A 21,888-nucleotide genomic window follows, 5' to 3' on the forward strand; every position below is an offset into this window, starting at 1 on the left:
GGAAAATAACCAAAACCTCAACCATAATTTATTTAATCTCTGAAAAAATACCATGTAATAGTATAGAGAATAAAAAGTATGTACATTTTGAAGGTGCTAGAATTTTGTATGTTCCAAATGAGACTATTTAAAAATTAACTATTATGGTATAGTGGAAAGAAAATTATCTTGACCATAAACATTCTTATAACATGAGTATTAAAAAGATGTATGAAATAATATACAAACAGAATAGAATGTAATATGGCAAGTTATTTTCTTAATGCTTGGTGTCTAATTTGAGGCATCAACAAATGTTTCTGAACACAACTCATATTTTAGTTTTTTGTGTAATAAAGTTGATAAAAACTCTTTCACAATATGCATTCTAAACCAAAATATCTGCTAACAGTGAAATACTCTGAACTGCCAGCAATTACAAACAACAAAACAAAACAAACAGGAAAAAACAACAACAGCCCACAATGTCCAACCAAATTAAGAGACCAGTAAATAAAAAGCCAGCAGGTAATAAAACAAGATATTACTGTGTAGAGAATAGAAATCACAGACAGTTTGATTATAAAAGCGCCACTGTTAAATTTATCTCTCAAATAAAAACAGCAAATGTAGGCAATAACTCATCTTAGCCATATAGAGAGCATCAAGCCTTGAACTTTAAGATTACTGGGAGTTAATAAAGGTTATCAATGTTTAGGGCTGATTGATTTCACTTCATTGAGTGGCTCAATATTCAGTAGTTCAATATGATTACATCGAATGAATATCATCTAAAAATGGAACTCAAAATATCTTTTCTTGTGTCAGTAAACTGACACATCTTAGAGTGTGGATTGAGTCTAGTCTGTTTATTTTCCTTCTGTCAAGTAAGACACGTTACCTATATTCTACATATATGTATATATGTAGAATATAGGTAACGTGTCTTACTTGACAGAAGGAAAATAAACATACTTACCTTAAATTGATACTGTAACAATCTATACAAGACATGCTGAATGCAAGCTTGTTAGTCAACAATCAAGTAGGGATGGCATGGAGAGAGAGAGAGAAAGGCTGATCTCTTTAAAGTCATAAAAACTTTTATAGTGTAAGATTCAGAATAAATATCTCTCTTTCCTTTTTGATATAACAATTGTGTTTTTTTGCCCCTTTTACCTTTCTAATATTTATCACAACTCTAAAATATTAAGTGTACTAGTCATTTTTTTTTGACTGACAAAGATCCTTCTCACTGGTCAAAATTGGTAACTACCAAGCCCCTATGGAGCTCTCAGGCAAGCTTGAGATATGGCCACAAATTCAAGGGCCAAGGAAAGCACTGAAAAAATGAATGTAGATTTATGAAGAGATCTTTTCCAAGTCTAAGGATCCATGGCGGCACAGTGATTATGCACTGGGCTGCTAACCAAAAGGTCAGGGGTTCAAACCCACCAGCTGCTCAGCGGGAGAAAGATGTAGCAGTCTGCTTCCATAAAGATTACAGCCTTGGAAACCCTATGGGTTCTACTCTGTCCTATAGGGTCACTGTGAGTTGGAATCAACTTATTGGCAATGGGTTTTGGTTTTTCCAAGCCTGGGTTTGTATCTATGGAACAACGAGATGAAAATATTCTAGAATGTGTATAAAATGTGGTCTTCTAGATGCCTTCAGGAATACCAGCTAGCCTCCTGAAACTGTTTTTCAAACTCTGGGATGGTTCACCTTTGACCTTTACAGGTTTAGAGGGTAGAGGTTCCCTACCGTAACTATCAGCATTGGAAATATCAAATGGAAAGCACCTTCCATTTAAAAAACTCAACCATTTTGCACGAGCTATAAAATTGTAGAAAAGGGAAGCTTCAAAGACCTGGGAAAACTTTCTATCAAATAAATTGTGAAAATGCACAGTGTCAATGGAAAAATACTAATTATCTGTAGCATTTATATGCATAACAGTGGTGAACAAGTTACAAAGCAGAAAAGGAAAAACTCTTCCAAGTGGAAAATACTTTTAAATGTAAAATTAAGTGATCTATCAAAAAACTAGGAAGAGAGAGAAAACTGTCAGGTGTTCTTCCCGTAGTCTGTGGTCCTCCTGGTATCTGAAGCAGGGGAGGCGTTAATCTACCAGGGTAGTAAATAGCTCATGACCACATACAGAAACAGTTAAGCAACTAATTCAAAGATCAACAGTTGAAATTATGTACTGACTTACACTTATTCAGTGGGATAAACACTCTCCACCTTCTTGAGCTCCTGCCATACTTACGATCTAGCGATACAGGAGCGCTATGTAACTTGAAACTGAATGTGAGGTAGGAGATATGACACTGACAATACCACCCAAAATATTGCCTATTTTATGGGTTTCCCTTTTCTCTTTGATATTTCTTAGCAACATTAGTTAAATGTAACACATTTACATGCAAATAGGTCCAGAGATGTCCAAAACTTTAAATCACATTTCATCTTATGGAGAAAATGTGACAATACATTTACTAATTAAAAAAAAAAGACCCAAAATATACATATGTAGCATCTATAAACCAAAAACCAAACCAAACCAGCTGCCGTCCAGTCGATTCCGACTCATAGTGACCCTCCAGGGCAGAGTAGAACTGCCCCATAGAGTTTCCAAGGAGTACCTGGCAGATTCGAACTGCTGACCTTTTGGTTAGCAGCTGTAGCACTTAACCACTACGCAACCAGGGTCTATAAAGGAAATATAAATCACTAGGAACAGAATACATAGTGTGCTTTTAAAAATAAAAACAATCTTATGTCAAAAACTTTAGGAAAAAAACTGGTTCTTCATTTTCATGGCTACTATAAAGAAACACTGTTTTTCTGTGACTTAACTTGAGCTATATTCAGATATGGTAATGAAAAAGAAAAAACTCTGTCGTTCTGTATATTGATTGTCACCATGCAAAATTCACTAACTGCTAGCAAGGTCTTGAAAGTTTAACCCTCTCTTCCATCCTTCTGAAGATATTTATAAAACCACCTGCTAAGTTCTGTGTATCTTTTATAGAGTTTTTATTAGACATGATTTCCTTCTGCAAAGGGCTGTCTTAAAATAAATGAGATCACCTATTAGATTTGAAATACTCTAGCCTTTTGGTAGCCCAGATACATCTCTTAAATTATTTAAGGAGCCCTGGTGGTGCAGTGGTTAAGAGCAATAGCTGCTAACCAAAAGGTTGGCAGTTCGAATCCCCGACTCGCGCTTTGGAAACCCCATGGGGTTGCTATGAGTTGGAACTGACTGGATAGCAAAGGGTTTTTTTTAGGCCACTGAATCAGCAACCAGTAGAGGATATAAGAGTTGCTTAATAAAGCCCATTTAAGTCCATTATAGCCTGTAATAGGTTTGCACACAGTGCAGAAACAAAGAAAACATTACTTAGTTTTAATCCCACAACTTGAGAAACAGTAACAGGCAGATAAAGGTATTCTTCCTTACAAATCAAACAAGATAATTTAAATTGGTAGATTTCTAGTGAAAACAAATTTCCAGTATTTTTCTCATCATTGCCCACCATGCACTAAGCATCACTTTGTTAAATAGTTTCATTAACTAACATGAGTAATAATATGGCCAGTCTTCATTTCAGATTAAAAAACTAAACTAAAAACAAGCGAGCATAGAGCCTTTCCCCACAGAGAAGAAAGCCACAAGACAGCACAAAGGGGAAGCAGCCTCTGAGTTATGCCACCCTGGAAATGAGGCTCCAGGACTGCGATGTTCCACGACGTGCAGCCTTTGCAAGGATGCCTGTTTTCCAAATGTCTCTTTCAAGCCAACACATTTCCAGCCTAACATTTGTCAAACCTCTTCTTTTGTTAAGAGTTAACTTGTCAGCTTTTAAAATGGCTTGCAGTTTCTATCCACCTCCCTTGACGGAAATGTGAAAAGTGTGAGTTACTCCCTTTCACAAAGAATCTTGTCAAGGATCCGGACTCCAACTTGACTGGCCCTCCTGGGAAAAATCTACCTTCTGGAAACCTAACAAGTGGTGACTAGTCTATCATAATCCTGCTTCACAGAAATAAAAGAGGTCAAACCAGGAGATAACAGTCATCAAATAAAGAGTTAAAGGGTGATTGTATAACTCAACAGCAGTCTGAAATCACTAAAGCTTAAGCACTTGTAGTATCTGATCCTCAACCACCCAACCAAGCAAATTACTCTACTCTAACAGAGGAAATAACTTATAATGGACAATGCAATGACAAGAGCCAATACGTTCCCTTTGTGGAAACTACGATAAATGAACAAAGAGCAATCTCCACATAAGAATTGATGAGAAGGACATGATTAATACCCAGTATGTACTCAAAAGAATGATCTCCTGAAAAACTATACCTCAAAATCCTACCAGACACACCTACCCATACCACCTCCTGCTGAACAGCAGAAGTTCACGTCTTCATCAAGTTAAGTCATTTCAAAGTATTTTAATTCTTTTTAAACACTGAATTCGCTGTTTTGCTTCAAGCGTCTATGTCTGTGTCTCTTTGTGAAGTCCATTAGGGCCTGTGAATCAGATAATCCATCACCTCTGCCCGTTGCAGCTCTAGACTCAGAAGGCCTTGGAGGATGTGCTTAGAACATGAAGGTCACTGTGAAAGTCGACCACAGACATGAATGAAAATGAACAAACCCTTATAAGTTCTCTACTGTTCTCATTTAGAGAATGGGTTAATTGTTTGGGGGGGAACTTACTGACTTTTTCTGTGCCAAAACGATTTAAGATATACGTTCATGGCAGTCTAAAGATTAAATAAAATGAGACAAATCATTGAAGATCAGGAATTACAAGTTTTAGAATAGGGGATCTAAGACTAAAGTACGGGAGTCAGAAACTTATTTTTATTTTTTTTTTTTAATAAGAGTTTAATGACTAAACTGCCCTCTCTGGAGGCCACCACATGTACAGCTTCTAAAAAGTGTCCAAGTACCTGCTAATTAGAATAGTATTTTTCTCAGATCGTTTGGAAGGATACTAAAAGTCCTCTGTGAAGTGCTGGTTTAAAAAATTAAAGAAATAAGTTGTGTACTAGTTACACGAGGATACACTAATACATATGTATTCATATAAAAGAGGACATTAGCTTTAAAAAATCAACATATACTACTCTGGCAAAGCATAATGGTGGCATTTAAAACACTTAAAAAAAAAAACACTAAGTTTGATTTAGTGTCTTATTTCGCTAATAGTCCATGTTTTTGGCTAGTGTTTGATAGCTACTATGTAAGAATGGGAAGAGGAAAGAAAAGCTGAAATAAGGAATGTAGCCTACATTCTCCTCCTTCCCAAGGAGGACAGGAGGGGAAAACTGAAGGGAGAATTCACAAACATGTCCCTGCCCCCAGGAGCTCAGTCAAGTGTATTTTCCCAGCAGAGGCTCACCACCAAAAAAACTAAACCCACTGCTGTGGAGTCAATTCAGACTCACAGCAACCCGACAGGACAGTGTAGAACTGCTCCATAGGGTTTTCCAGGAGCAGCTGGTAGATTGGAGTTGCTGACCTTTTGGTTAGCAGTCTAACTCTTAACCACTGTGCCACCAGGGCTCCACAGAAAGGGGACACTGGCTCTCCTAAATCTCCTGTTTAGTGTTGATTTAACTGTATAAAAGAGAATACAGTTTTCCATGAGGAAACCAAACACACAAAAAATAAGCTAACAGGCAAATTGCTGGGATTACTTCGAACCTTAAAAACAGGCTGCTAATAACAGAGGTAAGAACATATGCATCAAATATGTTACCGATTAAAACGTATCATATATTTCCTTTCAAACAGCTTATCAATTAAATCAACCAGTGCCAAGAAACCTCATCTACTCAGAATCTTAACCATGTTCAAATGATTACAAATAGTTTGTAGTATCATATAACGGTGATGAATTGCCTAATTTGGTAGTAATACAAAACCCCTAAATTCACAATTTAGTCAGGAAAAATGGAATTAAAATTAGGTGCACTTTCATATGTAATGTATTCTTAACTCTTCCTAAGTTCATGTATAGCAGACCGGGGTGGCAGAATGCCTTCCAATCCTGAAACGCTGAGCAAGAAAGAGGGAGGGGTAACTAAGGTTTAGAGATAGTTTGGGTTCCCTGGGTGGCACAAATGGTGAAGTACTGGTGTACTAACCAAAAGGTTGGTGGTTCAAACCCACCAGAGATGCCTCAGAAGTTGGGTATGGTGATCTACTTCTGAAAGATCACAGCCTTGAAAACCCTATGGAGCAGCTCTGCTCTGCACACATGGGGTGGCCGTGAGTCAGGCATCGACTCAGCAGCAACTGGCCACAACAGGGATGGTTTCCCTCAGTTCCCCTTAACATGGACGGAGGGCTTGAGGTACTGTGATGTTGTGACTCTCAGTTAACTGATTCCTCCCTCCCCCCTTTTTTTTCTGTCTTTTCTTTCCTCTTAGAGGTATTATCATTTCTTTAGAGCAAAAGCTTCCAAAGAATAGAATCATGTTTTCCTAGTATTCTCTACCGATTTTATAAATAAACTGCTTATTTAGGGTGCAATTTCATTCATAACATTTATAATTCTTTGCATTCAAAGAAGAAAACAAAAATATGCTCTGATCTGAATGTGTCTAGTGACTTTTCTTAGTGCCATGAATATTCAACTAATACTTTAAAATTTTTCTAAACAAAATTGGTATAAATTCCATTTTATAATGCCAATTAAAATAACCTCGGAATAAGGGATAATTACCATATGCATTTTTAATAAAAAAATTTAAAAATGCTATGAGTTAACTACCACTAACATGACAATGTCACATGGTATTTTTTTTTTTTTAAATCATGTCATTACACAAATACTATGAAACTACAGCCTACCATTTTAGAAAATCATAGGCTACTTACTACTTGTATGTCTCAGAACGGATGTATTCAAAGACGTGGGACACGCCAAGCTGGAACTGGTCAGCAATCGGGGTAACCCAGGGATTGTTCTCCGCTTTGAATACCTGCTTCTGACCAGTTAAGTCCAAGTTTCCTGGAAAGATGGAGAGAGAAAAAAAGAAGGTTAAGGTCATTTCATCCAACACAGGTCTAAGATGTTCTGCCCTATTAGCACAACTCTAAGTACCTCCTGGGCCATTTGATTTCATTTTTCTTGGATCTCTTACCCCAAGTCACCACCGGTACACAATGTTAGGACAGTCCCTTGGCGTAAGAAATTAAGAACAAAGGGAGGAAACAAGAAAAAAAGGAAATAGGAAGAGAGGAAATGGAGTATAGGAGAAGAAAAACTGGAAGAAATTCTTGCCTATGTTCATAGGCCTTATTTTTCTAGGTATTTGCTACTGAGACTATAAAGACTTGTTCAAGATTAATAGAACAACAATAGAACCCCCTGAAAGTTCTTCCTGGCAATGTATATCACTGCTTGCCCAATCTGATCAACCCCATTTTTTTAATGAGCCAAAATAAATAAGAATGAAGAGAGGTAAGAATATTGTCCAAGTATTATTACTTTACTCCTGTACCATAAGCACATCTGAGAATCAGCACTAAAGGAACCTCATTAACAGGGTAATGACAGAACCTAATATTTGTATACCACTCTTTTCAGTTTACGGAAACCCTGGTGGCGTAGTGGTTAAGAGGTATGTCTGCTAATCAAAAGGTTAGCAGTTTGAATCCACCAGGTGCTCCCTGGAAACTCTATGAGGCAGTTCTACTCTGTCCCATAGGTCGCTATGAGTGGGAATCGACTCATTGGCAATAGGCTTTTATCAATTCACAAATTGCCTTTTGAAAGCATTCTTCATTTAATTCTGCAGCAACCCCTAAGGTCAGTCATTAGCATCACTTTATAGGGGAAGAAACTGAAACTTGGGGAAGTTTATGTCACATGCCCAAGATCAGAAAAATGTCAGCGTGGAGATACGAACCTAAGGATCCTGACTTCAAATCTTATATTCTTTCTACAATGCCTGGCGAGGCAATCAAATTAAATTTCAATCTAGATCAATCAAGGATGAGTTAATGAAAGCAGCATAAATCCACCAGCAGGCACCACCCTATCTGGATATCATCTGTGGTGATGATCAGTTCACTCTGTCTACTTTGTATGTATGTGTGGTGTACTTAAAAATGAAAACAACAGTATGTGAACAAACTTTCTATAACACGCTCACCTATGGAAGGGTGAGAGAGAAGAACAGAGAAGTTAAGCAGCAAAGATGTACATGGCTTTATTTGGCAGCAGACTCACTGAAGGTCTCTCTCTAAAAAAAAACAAAAAACCAAAACCCTACTTAAGAAGTCCATTTTCAGGATCCTGGTACACAGCTCAAATCTATCTGAACATAAACAAACAAAAATAAACCAAACCAGCTGCTGTTGAGTTGATTCTGACTCATAGCGACCCATGCATTTCAGAGCAGAACTGTGCTCCATAGGGTTTTCAGTGGCTGTGACCTTTTGGAAGAAGATCACCAGGCCTTTCTTCAGAGGTGCCTCTGGGTGAGTTTAATGAACCACCAACCATTTGGTTAAAAGCTGAGTGCTTAGCCATTTGTGCCACACAGGGGACCTATTTGAACATAAACACCCAGAAATTATTCTTCCCAAGACAACCAAAGTAACATGCTTGTCCTGAAGTTCTACTACCAATTTTGTTATAACTAATAATTCAGGATAATAAATTGTACTCTGGGATGCAAGTTCACTATTAAGCAACCCATCTCCTAGCGGATCTGAGTTTCAGCAATGAAAGATAAATGAAAATTTCTAGGTAGATGATGCAATCTTTCTTCTTAAAACAACAGAATTGATACTTTCAATCTTCTTTATGTTATATGGACTTGTAACTATTCAGAAAAATGGAGAAAGAAAAGACCAATATAAAAACAATTAAATTTCACAAAATACTTTTTAAAGAAAACAAATATTACTAAATATTAAGAGGGACTAATTCATCATAGTCTTTGCAAAGCTACTTTAGAATTTGTTGGTGTTAATTACAAAAATAAGCAGATACATTTCTCTCCAAGACTGTCAATATTGTCAATTTCCTCATATTAATGGTTAAATATCATCATTAGTCAGATATTAAGTCATTTGGGAAATTAATGGGCTTGAGTCTCTAAACCATGAGTCAGAAAGCTGCCTAAAGCAAATGAAAATCTAAAGGTAGCAGTTATTCTGCTTAGCTGGGTGTCTTACCTGGGTTTGACTTTGTTGACATAGGATGCCTTTTTATTTTTATCTTTACTTGAGGAGAGGGTTTTTGGTACCCCAAGAATGAAACCGATCTGGTATTTAAATTTCTCTATAATCCTTACTTCCTCTTAGGATGTAGTTTGCTGTACTTTACGGCCTCTTCCATTATCTTTCCCTCATTATTTCCTTTCCCCCAATTTTCCGTTTCTAAAATCAAATGTACATTTCTGAGAAAAAAAAAAAAAAAATTCATCCATTTAAAAACGAGTTTGTATTTCTGAAGTGTTATGTTTTCTATGCCCAAATGTGTATGTTGCCCATTGTTCTTCGGAAAGAATCCCTGGGTGGTGTTAAGGTTAATGCACTAGGCTACTAACCAAAAGGGTGGAAGTGCCAAGTTCACCCAGAGGTACCTTGGAAGAAAGGCCTGGCAATTTACTGCTGAAAGATCACAGCCATTGAAGACTCTGACATATATGGGGTTGCCACAAGCAGGAATCAACTGGAGGACAACCGGTTTATGTTGGTTCTTAGAAAGCATGGCCATTGAGGGAAGGGCCTACACACCAGGCAACAGTAATCACGACGTAGAAATTCACCAAGAATGTGGAGGTGGAGGTTCTGGAGACAAGCAAACATTTCTTAAAACATTAGCCTAATAAACAATCTATGCTCACATATTATCATCTTCCTGCTTTCAAGCCCCCGGCCCTACCCACTGACTTCAGCACGGAATTAACCATGAGAAAAAAATAGTAGAATGGTGTAGAATGGAGTTGAAAAGAGATAATAGAGTTGAGTAGACTCATAGAGCCATATAGAGTTGGGAAAATATATGTATTTCAAAGTGGATTAAAAAAAAAAAGAAACAGAACCTATGAAAAGCATAAATTGTATAAGGAAGTGAAGCAATTCCTAAGCAAAGGGATAGCTTTGTTAATATCTGCTCTGCCCTAAAATATCTTTTCTCTTTGCCTCCCAAAATTGGTTTATCCTATTGAAGTGTGACTGACCATTGATTACTTTTGTGTGGCCTTTCTAGCCATGGTCTTGTAATTCCCACCCAGGTGGTTGGGCTGGACTTTGTGATAGAGTAATCCAAGGGGACTGGTCAATTTTGCCTTAAAAGAGAACCAATTCCAGAGCGGAGGAGGAACCCACCACCAAAGAAGGAGAGACTGGCAGCAGAAGGCGGCAGAGACTGAGGGCCAGGGAGAGGCGTGCCTGCGAACACAGGTGGGGAGAGGCTAACCTGATGAAGAACTATATCCTGAGTGTTTCTGAGCCTGAAATGTTACTGTTACTTCCCTAATAAACTCCAAAATTGTGAGTATGGCCTGGGAGTTCTGCGTGGCCACTGTAGTGAATTATTGAACCCAGCAGAGAGGGCTGTGAGAGAGACAGTTGGTGTCCGAATTGGTAAAGTTGGCAGAGAGAGGAGGCGTGTCTGACCTCTGCCTTCTAGGAATCAGCCTTGGGCTGCTGACCTTGGTTCTCCTTCCCCCTTGTGGCACTGGAGGAGGTCAGACACTGCCCCCATGCCGTTTTTACCCCTACTCAGAAACAGTCAGAATTTTTAATTGGTAGAATTTCATCTGTTGAATAAGTACTCAAGACTTCCCATCATTTACACATTAATATGAACTAATTCATTTAGATTGGTTTCCTCTTAACATCTGGTTCAGATGGGGAGCAAGGGAATACAATGTTTTCCTTTGGGAAGAAGAGGAAGGAAAGTAGCTATGTTTGGAGCACAGAGCACTGTATTTTCAGGACCACCATTCAGCGTGAAAATGAAGTGGACCAGGAGAAAAGGGTCATGGTCTGGACACCATAAATGAGCCTCAGCTATTCAAAATTTGCCTAGGGACGACTGTGTACCCAACAGTGAGGTGAAAAAGACTCATTCTTTCTCCTAGGTTGCATTATAAGCCAAGGTCCAAGGCTTGCACCAATAATCCAAAACTCCATCTACATGATGAACAAAGCAGGTTTTAATGAACTATCCTTGAACTTAAGGTAAAGGTACGTATTCCTATGGGAAAGAAGATCCCACATTTCACCACTACCAAGTTACAAGCCCACTGGGGAATGTACACAGCCTCTTGTTAATTTATTAACACTCTCTTGCTAAGCTTGCAGTCTTTTTTTAACGCTAATTATCTGAAAATAATGTACTAAAGTTCTATGGTCCCTAAATGCCACATGCAGAAGACAGACCTAGGGCAATAATGCCAAGAAAGGTCAGCTGTGACCTCTGGATTCTTTTATTTGAAGCCTGTAACCCCTAGAGATCTGTCAGTCCCAAGCGATGTCTCCATTTAGATGCTGTCAATGCAGACGGAAGAGGCACGGAGGACTGCTAATGACTTCTGCTAACTGGTGCATGTGGGAGACACTGGATGACAACGAGACCCATTTCCTTCAGGGAAAAGGAGTCTTATACTGATATCTGAAAGTCTGGTAAACAGAAAGAACCATGAGCTATTCAAGAGCATATTCATTTACATCTCTTCAAAACCATCCGCACACCCTAGCGGGGGTGGGGTGGGTTATTCCTTCCACCCCCCACCCCATTTGATTATTTTAGTATAAAACAATGCTACTCAATCAAATGTACAGGTGCTGGGGAGCCTAATAGGAAAGAACGATTCAGGTTTACAGGGGCGGGGGGGACAAAAAAAAAACAACAACAATAGTTTCTTGTTTGCTGCTGTTCTCTCCTTTAAACAAAGAACCATGGAAACTATGTTTAATATCCATGGCAAACCTCAAAGGAAGAAACTATCACAGGTGACACTGGCCAAATGGAGAACTGACTCTTCGGAGTTATAATCGGGGACTGGAGTAATAGGGTGTACTTATTTATTTTTTTTTTTTTCACGTTAATGTCACTGGCAGATTACACAATACCTGCTTCTGCGCAGCTGTGATCCTCCCAGCCAGTGATTCGTCTCTGAATCTCTTACCTCAGTCCGCGCCAGCCTGGAATGCAGCCATTTCAGGAGAGGGTTAATATAATTAGAGTAAAGCTAGACCATTATATTGTGTGAAGAGATGACACCCATCTCATACTGGCCTAGCAACAAGTTACCATTACCTCAGCACAGCTCATCTGTCAGCTGTCTGAAGGAGGTTCTCTTTTAAGTAATAACATGCAGGAAGCATCTCACCCCACTGTCAGTCAGGCTGCAAGCACCCTAACTGCTGCACGCTTCAGTGAATCTAGTTAGAAGTCCTCACCCATCTTCTTTATTAGAAGGCTGAGTGGCGCACTGGTGGTGTTGTAACAAGGATCAGGCGGCAGGATTAAAGCACTGTGACAAAGAGGATCTAATAAGCTCGAAAGCGGTGCATCTACAGACACGCTGGCTGGCTCCCAGACACAGATTCACACTGCTCGCTCTTCAGTCAGAAGGCATCGGCCACAGGGGAAGCCAGCCAGCACCGTGATTAGCAGTGACCCTCTGACCGAAGCTGCTATGAAGATCATATATCACTCAGAGGCTTATTCTGCAATTGCAAATTGGATTTTCCATTTTATTACCTGCAAAAGAACCACATATGCTGCTTCCCAATGCCTGTGGTACAGTAAGCTTTCCCATGCAAGTGCAATTTTGTAAACACTAAATCATGTAGAACAATCATTCTCCTTGCTGCTTAGAAATGTGATTGAATGCAATAGGCAGCTGTGGCCCCATTGAGAAGCATGCTCATTTTCACTTATGGCAATTGGTTGTTTCCATAATCACATGGTAGGAAGTCTTTCCAAGTACTCAAAATAAGAAACATGGTCAGGAGCACCATTTGTTACTTATATTAAGCAATCAAGGGGATTTGGTCAAATTTCTCATATCATCAAACCCGCGGTCTCTCCGTTCATACTTTCAAAATACCATAGAGAGCTTTTTAAATTAATGCCTCTAAAAGGCAGGCTCTTTTACTCATAAAAATATAAGTCTAACAAGGTAAAACTAGCAAAGCATGGCTGATTGGGTTGTCCATCATTAGCAGCCTAGTTTTGCCAAACACAGATAACTGATTGACTCAGCCAGGGATCTAGGTGGGGCAGTATGGGAGAGGAAGTGAAGCCACACATAGACAATAACCACAAATGACTCCAACACAAAATAAAAGCCATGTTTAGCGCTGCTTCACATCTAAAGGCACAGTCTACTCTTCAGTCTCTGTAATTCTCATAGTAGGGACCGGGTCGCTAGTTATAGATGCGCATGACTATAGATTATATCTAATTACGGAAGATTCCTACTTTTCCCTTCTTTGGCAACACGCTTTACAGGATAATAAGGCCTGCAAAATGATACTTATATTGATATTGTAATAGCAAGTGTTTATAGTAATAAAACACTGGAAGCAACCTGAATGCCCACCAACAGGGGATAAGTAGAATAATGTATGCTACTGCCATACTGTGAAATGTCATTCAGTTATTACAACAATTCAAACAGATTTATTTGTATATACTGACCTGGAAAGAGGTCTATACTATAGCTAAAAAAAAAAAAAAAAAAATGGGGAGGGGGGATACACTGTTTGCCATGATCTGAATTTGAAAAAAATACAAAAGAAATCCCACGTATGTGCACAAATACATGTTTATATAAAAAACAAAAAGAAAAAAGAAGGCTGCATATCACCTTGTCAATGTTGTTTTTCTCAAAGAAGTGGAATTAAGTGGTACAGGCATTGGGACAAGCCGAACAAAGGGGTAAACTACTAATTGTCTCTTTACAGAATTCTATGTTGTTACAAACATTTTTACAATTAATTAATTAAGAAAAGTACACTGAAAAGGAAATTGTCAAAAACAAATTCAAAATACATGATGCACACTAATTAGTACAAGGGAGTATATCTTACTTGAAATGGCATCATCCTACTGGTGGCCAGTTCCCTCTCTGTCTGCTTTCTAGATGGCGCTCTCTAAAGCCTTACTTGGGCTGAGAACCTGGCTTGGAGGCTGAGTCTCCTGTGCATCGTCAGTGCAATCAAAGGAGGCTGGTGTGGCTCATGACAGCTCTTCCCTCATTCTGCAGGGAGGGTCCAGCCCCTTACTGTCATCCTGGCAATTGTCTGCTTAGCCTTCCTGGCAACGTGTTTTTAAAATGGGCGTTGTGTTCATTTAATATGTACAATGCAGTGCTGCCTTTTGATACATGCTCGAATAAATTGTTAGTCTCCTGACCTAGTCAGGAGAAGAGTACAATTTAAATAAAAACGTTTGGAAAAAACTGCCATATGATTCCAACAAAGGCAACGTCTAGATTTACATGTATGCGGATGTAAACGGTTTGAGAAGTCTTCCAATGAAGAAAAACAGCATTTTACATCATTTCCCTCTAAAGATCTCGCCTTTCTTCCGAGGCACCTCTGTGTGGTTTCAAATCTCCGACTTTTTGGTTAGCAGCCAAGTGTGTTAACTGTTTGCAGCACTCAAGAACTCTGACGGTCCTCTGCTGTTGCTGTATGCCATCTAGTTGACTCCAACACATAGGGACCCCGTATGACAGAGAAGAACTTCTTCATAGGGTTTTCTAGGCTGTAATCTTTATGGGAGTAATCACCAGCTCTTTTCTCCCCACAGAGCCACTGGTGGGCTCAAGCCATTGAAAGGCTGGTGAGTTGAGTCCACATAAGCACCTTGGAAAAAAGGCCTGGCGATCTATTTCCAAAAAATCAGCCATTGAAAACCATATGGAGCATAGTTCTACTCTTATACACATGGGGTTGCCGTAAGTCAGAATCTACCTGATGGAAACTGTTTTTATTACTAGCTCTATTTTTTTTTCTATTAAGGACATTAAAAAAAAAAAAAAACCATGAACCAATGCATACTTGTCATTAACATCACCATAATTATACTATTATTTGTTGAACATTTTTATTATTTGTTGAGCGTGTATTATGTACCAGATGTTTCAGGAGCTTTGCATATGCTATTCCAAGGAGTCACAAAAATCTTGTATGGATGCTATTATTATTATCTCATTTAAAAAAAGGAACAACTAAGGTTCAGGGACGTTAAGACCCATACTCAAGGTCTAGTGGCAGCGACGGGATTGAAAGACCAATTTCTCTGGCTTTTCCAAAGCCCTTGGTCTTCCCAATATATGACACTTAAGCATTTTCACCCTACTGCAAAAAAAAAAAAAAAAAAAAAAAAATTGAGATATCATGGGAAAACTCAACAATGTAACATGGTTTACGGAACACTGGGGAGGTATACACAAAAATACACCCCTCAACTTCTTCACAGGGCCCAGAATTCCATCAGTAGAAACATTATCTTCATGTTCAAGGCCTTGCTGCCTCCAGGAATTTTCTTTTTAAATTAAAACACCCTGGCAGGGTAATGTATAAGGTACACAGACTTTCATTAATATGGCAATTAAAAAAAAAAAAACATTTTATTTGTTGCTGTTGAGAGCGGAACATACACCAATTCAACAATTTCTACATGTACAGTTCAGTGATACTGATTATATTCATCAAGTTGTGCAATCATTCTCATCCCCCTTTTCCAAACTGTTCCTCCCCCTTAACAGAAATTCATTGTCCCCTAAGTTTCCTGTCTGATCTTTCTACTTGCTGTTGTCAATTTGATCCCAAACAGAGAGCTCATAAAACAGTACAATGCTCAAGGCAGACATTTTTTACTAGTTAAGCTAAACTATTGTTTGGTTTTAAGACAACTTCAGGGGATAGTTTTGGTTTTAGGTTTAAGATTTAAAGATTATCTCAGGGCAATAGTTTTGGGGGTTCACCCAACCTCTATGGCTCCAGGAAGTCTGAAAGCCCAGCTGAAATCTGTTCAGCATCATAACAACACACAAGTCTCCGATGACATGTGACTGCACATGAGGTATACTGGCTGTAAATTAGGCCCAGGGCTCCACATGGAAGGTGAGAACGCTACCAGTGATCCACTAATGCCTCCAGAGTGTGGCAGGACCAAAATGTTTTGTGGAAGGCTTAGAGCTCTTGGATATTGGGATGGTATATTCTAATCTATCTCTATTTTTTTTTAATGGAAATTTTTATACTAGTGCAGAGAAATAGCCATGACTCATGTTTCACAAGGTACACGGCTGATCATAAGCACTTCTGAGAGGCCTAACATGTTTCTGATAGTTTTAAAATGTTGCTTTCTTGGGGAACGCTGCTTTCTTGCGGAAGGTGGGCATGAGCTATGCCTCTGTGCACACCATCACCCCTTCACCCCCATCTCTCCCTGTGGCATGATATGAGCACCATATGAAGGCATTGGTTAGATCTGACAAGCAGATTTGAGGCCTGTCTGTGATAACTACTCCCCTTTCACCAAACATCCATAACCATACTTTGAGATTCCAGGTGATCAAATATACTAATTGTAATGTTGTTATAGAAGGAATCTAGCCACATAACATCTAAACAGCCTTTATAAGTGAGTTGGGAGTATATGGAGATGGCAGATGTGGAGACGGGAGTCTTAAACATATCCCAATTTTTGTAAATTTTAATTTCCAAATATGGGGAAAAAAAGTGATTTCTTAGATGACTTCATAGGTGATAACCTGATTCCAGCAGTCTGAATATGATTATATAATAATAATAACCTTAATAACCTTCCCAAATGGCAACAATTTACCTTTTTACCTGCTAACCTCAAAAAAACAGTTGTTAAAAAAGTATGGCGATTTTCAGCCAACAGGACTAATGCTGAAGTTTAAATGTTCGTTGTAAGACATTACCAGGCACTGGCTCACATGGAAGCATGAAATGAAATTAACTTTATTTTTTTATTTATATATAAATACCCTTGAATCCAATTTTATTAAAGGTTAAGTAAGGGATCAATCTACTACACAGAACCTAAACTTAAGTTATATGTAAAAATGGCTTGTTTCGGCTTTGCTTCTCACTCTAGAGCTTATATTTTTATTACTTCGGTGCCCCGACTTGCACTCTCTGCTGAGGCTGTGAAAGGGTAAGGGTGTGGCTATTATGTCATAAAATATGCGCTAATTAAGAAGTTTGAGTGACACAAGTGCTAAGTCTACTTGAAAAACCATAACAACCATAATTTAATTTTCAGTATATTCAAAATTATTCATGCAAAAAAAAAAATTCCAAATGTTTTCAGGTGATATATTAATGATCCATTTGGGTGACAGCTATTTTCACTTGTTTTTTGGTTTAACAATAATTTCTCAGAGGTAAGGTGAAATGAAAAGAAAACTACAAAGAGCTGAATGCCATATTTCCATGTGGCCATGTATGTAAACACACACATACATACACATACCCACATATACACATACTATTTCAGGGCCTGGGGAAGCCAATAAAAGCAAAAACAACATACTATAGCAGAAAAAAAGTGTAGGAAAAAAAAAGTAGAAAAAATTTATAGATTTCTAATTTTAGAAATATATATATGTATTTTCAGTACAAGTGAAAAAGGCAAATATGCACCTGCATTAGTCTATAGTGTAGTATTAATCCGAAGTGTCAATCACAGGACAAAGATATAAACCAATATATTAAAAAGAAAAAATTAACATTAAGACAAAAAAAATGAAAACAGAGTAACTATATATCTCAAGACAAAATGCATACCCCCCTCCCCGTGGATCTACTCAAACAACTTCCAAAACCAAACCAAATCCATCGCCTTCAAGTCAATTCCAACTCATAGTGACCCTACAGGATGGAGGAGAGCTGCCCCATAGGCTTTCCAAGGAGCGGCTGGTGGATTTGAAGATTTGAACAGTTGATCTTTTTTTTTTTTTTTGGTTTAGCAGCTGGGCTTTTCACCACTGCGCCACCAGGGCTCCCACTTATACAACTTACTAGCCCTAAAATTAAAAAAAAAAAGCATTTAACTATAAATAACAGAGCAAAAATTGAGGTCTACAATTTTGGATGCGGATGAGGATGATGACATCATGAATTTGTTTCCAGTATTTTTGGAAAGCCAACTGTCTTGGGTTAAAAATATGAAATACTGCCACAGTAACAAAAAGAAAAAAGTACTATGATACTCTACTCAAGGAAAAAAAAAATCAACATACACAAAATGGTTTTTAACACATGAAGGTGTTTCAGAGGCTCGACTTAATGACAAAAAGAGCCTCAACCTATCCAAGCCCTGACTTGGCTTCAGGCACTGGCAGTTTTAAACAGCCCTTCTGACTGCGACTGCTCTACGCAGCACTGTCATTCCTGAAATCTCAGCTTGCTACTGTCAATTCCCAAATTTTAGCCTATCTTGATATTCCGTATCATTATCATAAAAATTGATATCAAAAAAAGGAAACAGAATTAATATCTTTTTAGTGGCAAAAATGTTTTTAACAAAATAATAACTTTAAGCAGTAAAATTATTTATATATCAGTGAGATTTTATACATTCTTCACATATATCATTTCATTTAATTTTCACAATCTGAAGACCTAGATAGGATATTCACAAGGGAAACCATTTTGTTTGGCAGTAATTTGACATTGGAGTCCCTGGGTAGTGCAAAAGTTTAATGCATTTTCCTGGTAACTGAAAGTCTGGAAGTTCAAGTCTACCTAGAGGCTCCTCAGAAGAAAGGCCTGGAGATCTACTTCTGAAAAATCAGCCATTGAAAGCCCTATGGAGCACAGTTCTACTCTGGCATACATGGGGTTGCCATGAGTCAGAATTGGCTCAATGACACCTGTTTTATTTTTCTATTTGACATTAACAAATATGAACAAATGGTATCCTATAACCTATTGCTAATCAAGAACCAAGACCCCTAAGCTGATGCTATAAATTTAAAATATTACATGGTAAAATCTAAAATAAACAGACTAGGCCCCTTAAGTGGTCAGAATCATGGCTTAAATTTCTGAACAATTGTACTTTAAAAACAATATCATAAACGGTCATTCCCAGTATGATCATGACCCACCTTTCCAGTCATTTTTCATCAGACACTATATTTGCCAGACCCAGTGGCTCACTTGCAATAACCCAAACATACCGTAGCCTTCCTTGCTCCTGTACCTGCCCACACGCCCTCTCTTCTCTCTCCCTGACAAACAAGAACTCATTAAATGTCACCTATTCAGAGAGGCCTGCCTTGACCTCTCCACCGAAATCTGGTCACCATTATCTCTGTCCTCTATTCGTTTTGCGGTACGTATATATTCTGTAATTATTTTGTTTCCTTTTTTCTTCTGGGGGGGTGGTCTATTTCTCCAACTCCACGGTTGGCTACGTGGAGGCAGAGGCCATGATGGTCTTATATACCAGGCAGAGCAGGCACTCAGTAACTATTACCAAATGATCCATGAGGGCCCAGTTCTTACGGCCCTTCCCTGAAGCCTTCTCCAAGCCTGTCTTGTAGCACAGACTGCTGTGTCTACACTCCCGCTACATGACCGCCAAACTTTCCATTTCAGCATCTCTTATTAAATTGTGAGTTTGCTGAGGACAGGAATTTTGTCTTATTTTTCTTTCCTTAGTGTCTTGCACAAAGTAGGGGTAGTACTTCTCAAATAACGGGCACAGTAGTGGTTCAGTGATAGAGTTCTCGCCTTTCACGTAGGAGATATGAGTTCAATTCTCGGCCAGTGCACCTCACGAGGTTTACATATTGCTATGATGCCGAACAGGTTTCAATGGAGCTTCCACTAAGACCTACTAGGAAGAAAGGCCTGGTGATCAACTTCTGAAAATCAGCCAATGAAAATCCATATCTGATCTATAAACTGTTGTAGGGATGGTACAGAACGGGGCCGCATTTCACTCTGTTGTGCGTGGGGTCACCGTGACTCAGCACCAACTAGACAGGAGCTAGCAACAACCACGCTTCTCAAATGGAATGAGGTTTGGTCCCTCTATGTGTGTTTTTCACATTTTTTTTAAAGGAGACAGGGTTTGCCTATTTACTCATTCTCTTTTCTTCCTCCAATTTTTTTTTTTTTTTTATCTTTCCTCCTTCCCCCTCTCTTCCCTTTTAAAGAAAAGAATGACAGTGAAAATGATAAACATATTTTGATGTGTGTTGGGCTTAGGGCAACTGACTGATACCTCTAAAGCAGTACATAACCACGGTTATGATATAAAACATATAGTTTATCATACTAAATATCCTGGGTAACGAATACACATAGATGCTTCCAAAATACGTCTATAAATATAAATATCAAATAGAAATTAAATGTGAAATAGAAATGTATAAATCACTAAATCGTTACAGATAATGGGTGTCAATATAGATAATATTTTAATATCTCACAGTTCATAATACCATGTATAACCCTGACAAGAATGTTTAGGGAATAAAAAAAGTCCTATTAATTTTATAGTTGACTCAGGTAAAGCAGAAAAATCCCCTTCAATTCTTGCTAAACATTTTCTCATGTAGTAGAGTTTTTCATATTATTAAGTACATTATATAGAAAATAAATTACTCTAAGGATAGCATCTCACTCTCATGTACACACATGTGAGCAAACACACAAAATCCCAGACATCACATTGGTTTTTAGAAGTTATCTTATATGCCACTTCCTCTTCATTTTCTGAAAGGTTGAGTATCTGGAACAGTAGAAAGTCTTCCCTCAATAGACGGTTCTGGTTAAACGGTACTTATTCATTCAATAAATATTTGTTCAGAAACAGCTCTTGTCACAAAGATGAAGAGACTATTCCTAATGAGCTCATGATCTAATGGTTCAAATCGATATGCAAGGCTGTCTCATCAGGAGGAGAGCAACTGAGAGTACGTCGCAAGGTGTATGTAAGTTTTTGATATCCAAAAGAGAGATAATCAGAACACAACGGACACTTGATCCAGAGAGGAGATTGTGGGAACAAGGTCAGGAATGACTTTCCAGTGGAGATGATGTACAACCTGATCTTGGTAAATAAAGTTTCCAGGCAGAGGGGAAAATCACAGGAAGCAAAAAGCACAGTGAAAACAGAAAGGAATGAGAAATGAGTCTGCAGATGTAGGCAAGGCCTAGATCATTAAAGGCCTCATAAGCCATGCTAACTAAGGAGCTTAGGTTTTATCTGTACATGCTATGAAATAATGAAAACAATAAATCCATGAATGGGGATGTCAGCAACTTAAATACAGACTTCACAAAAAGCACCAAATGAGCACAATTTAAAGCATGTTAAATGCTATTTGCCTGTGGAACATCAAAGTGGAAATACCCACCAATCACTTGAATAAACCGGAACATCAAATGAAAGGACTAGCTAAGTTGGGGATACAGAGTTAGAGCTCAGAAGTAAAAAATTTCAAAATTAAAATTAAGTGTCTTCAAGAAATGGGCCTATGTAACATTTACAGAAGGGCCAAATAGATAATATTCTGGATGACAGAGGTGAGGGGAAATCAAACTATCTGAAAAGCCCACTATTTTTATATAATTCAAACTACTGTATTTTATATATATATCATATGATTTATTATATAATTGATAGAATTTGAGCTACAGGAGTAGAACGCATGGCAATCTGACTTCATTATTCTTACTGGCACTTTCAAATATGGGTGACCATGGTTATCTAGACAGGCCCAGGCTCTAGGAGTATAGATGTATTGGAAAGAAAAGGATACATACATACATAAAGGTTAAATTTCTCTTCAATTATATAATAGTCAATACTTTTTCATCCTCTAGATAAAATGTGTTCTCGAAA

The 21,888-nt window shown here is 38.2% G+C and overlaps 1 protein-coding gene across 6 annotated transcripts in view; it reads right to left on the reverse strand.

The window, feature by feature from the left end:
* Positions 1 to 21,888, reverse strand: part of RSU1 (Ras suppressor protein 1) — a 249,856-nt gene that overhangs the window by 122,951 nt on the left and 105,017 nt on the right. For all 6 annotated transcript variants that reach the window (XR_010321956.1, XR_010321957.1, XR_010321955.1 and 3 more), the window contains one exon: positions 6,885 to 7,017. Coding sequence is in view for 3 of the 6 variants with exons in the window: in XM_010590702.3 (XP_010589004.3) it covers positions 6,885 to 7,017 (133 nt within the window). In the remaining 3 variants the exon portion in view is untranslated. The remainder of the gene's footprint in view (positions 1 to 6,884; positions 7,018 to 21,888) is intronic.

This window comes from Loxodonta africana, chromosome 4 (assembly GCF_030014295.1).
Source record: "Loxodonta africana isolate mLoxAfr1 chromosome 4, mLoxAfr1.hap2, whole genome shotgun sequence".
NCBI classification, from domain to species: domain Eukaryota; kingdom Metazoa; phylum Chordata; class Mammalia; order Proboscidea; family Elephantidae; genus Loxodonta; species Loxodonta africana.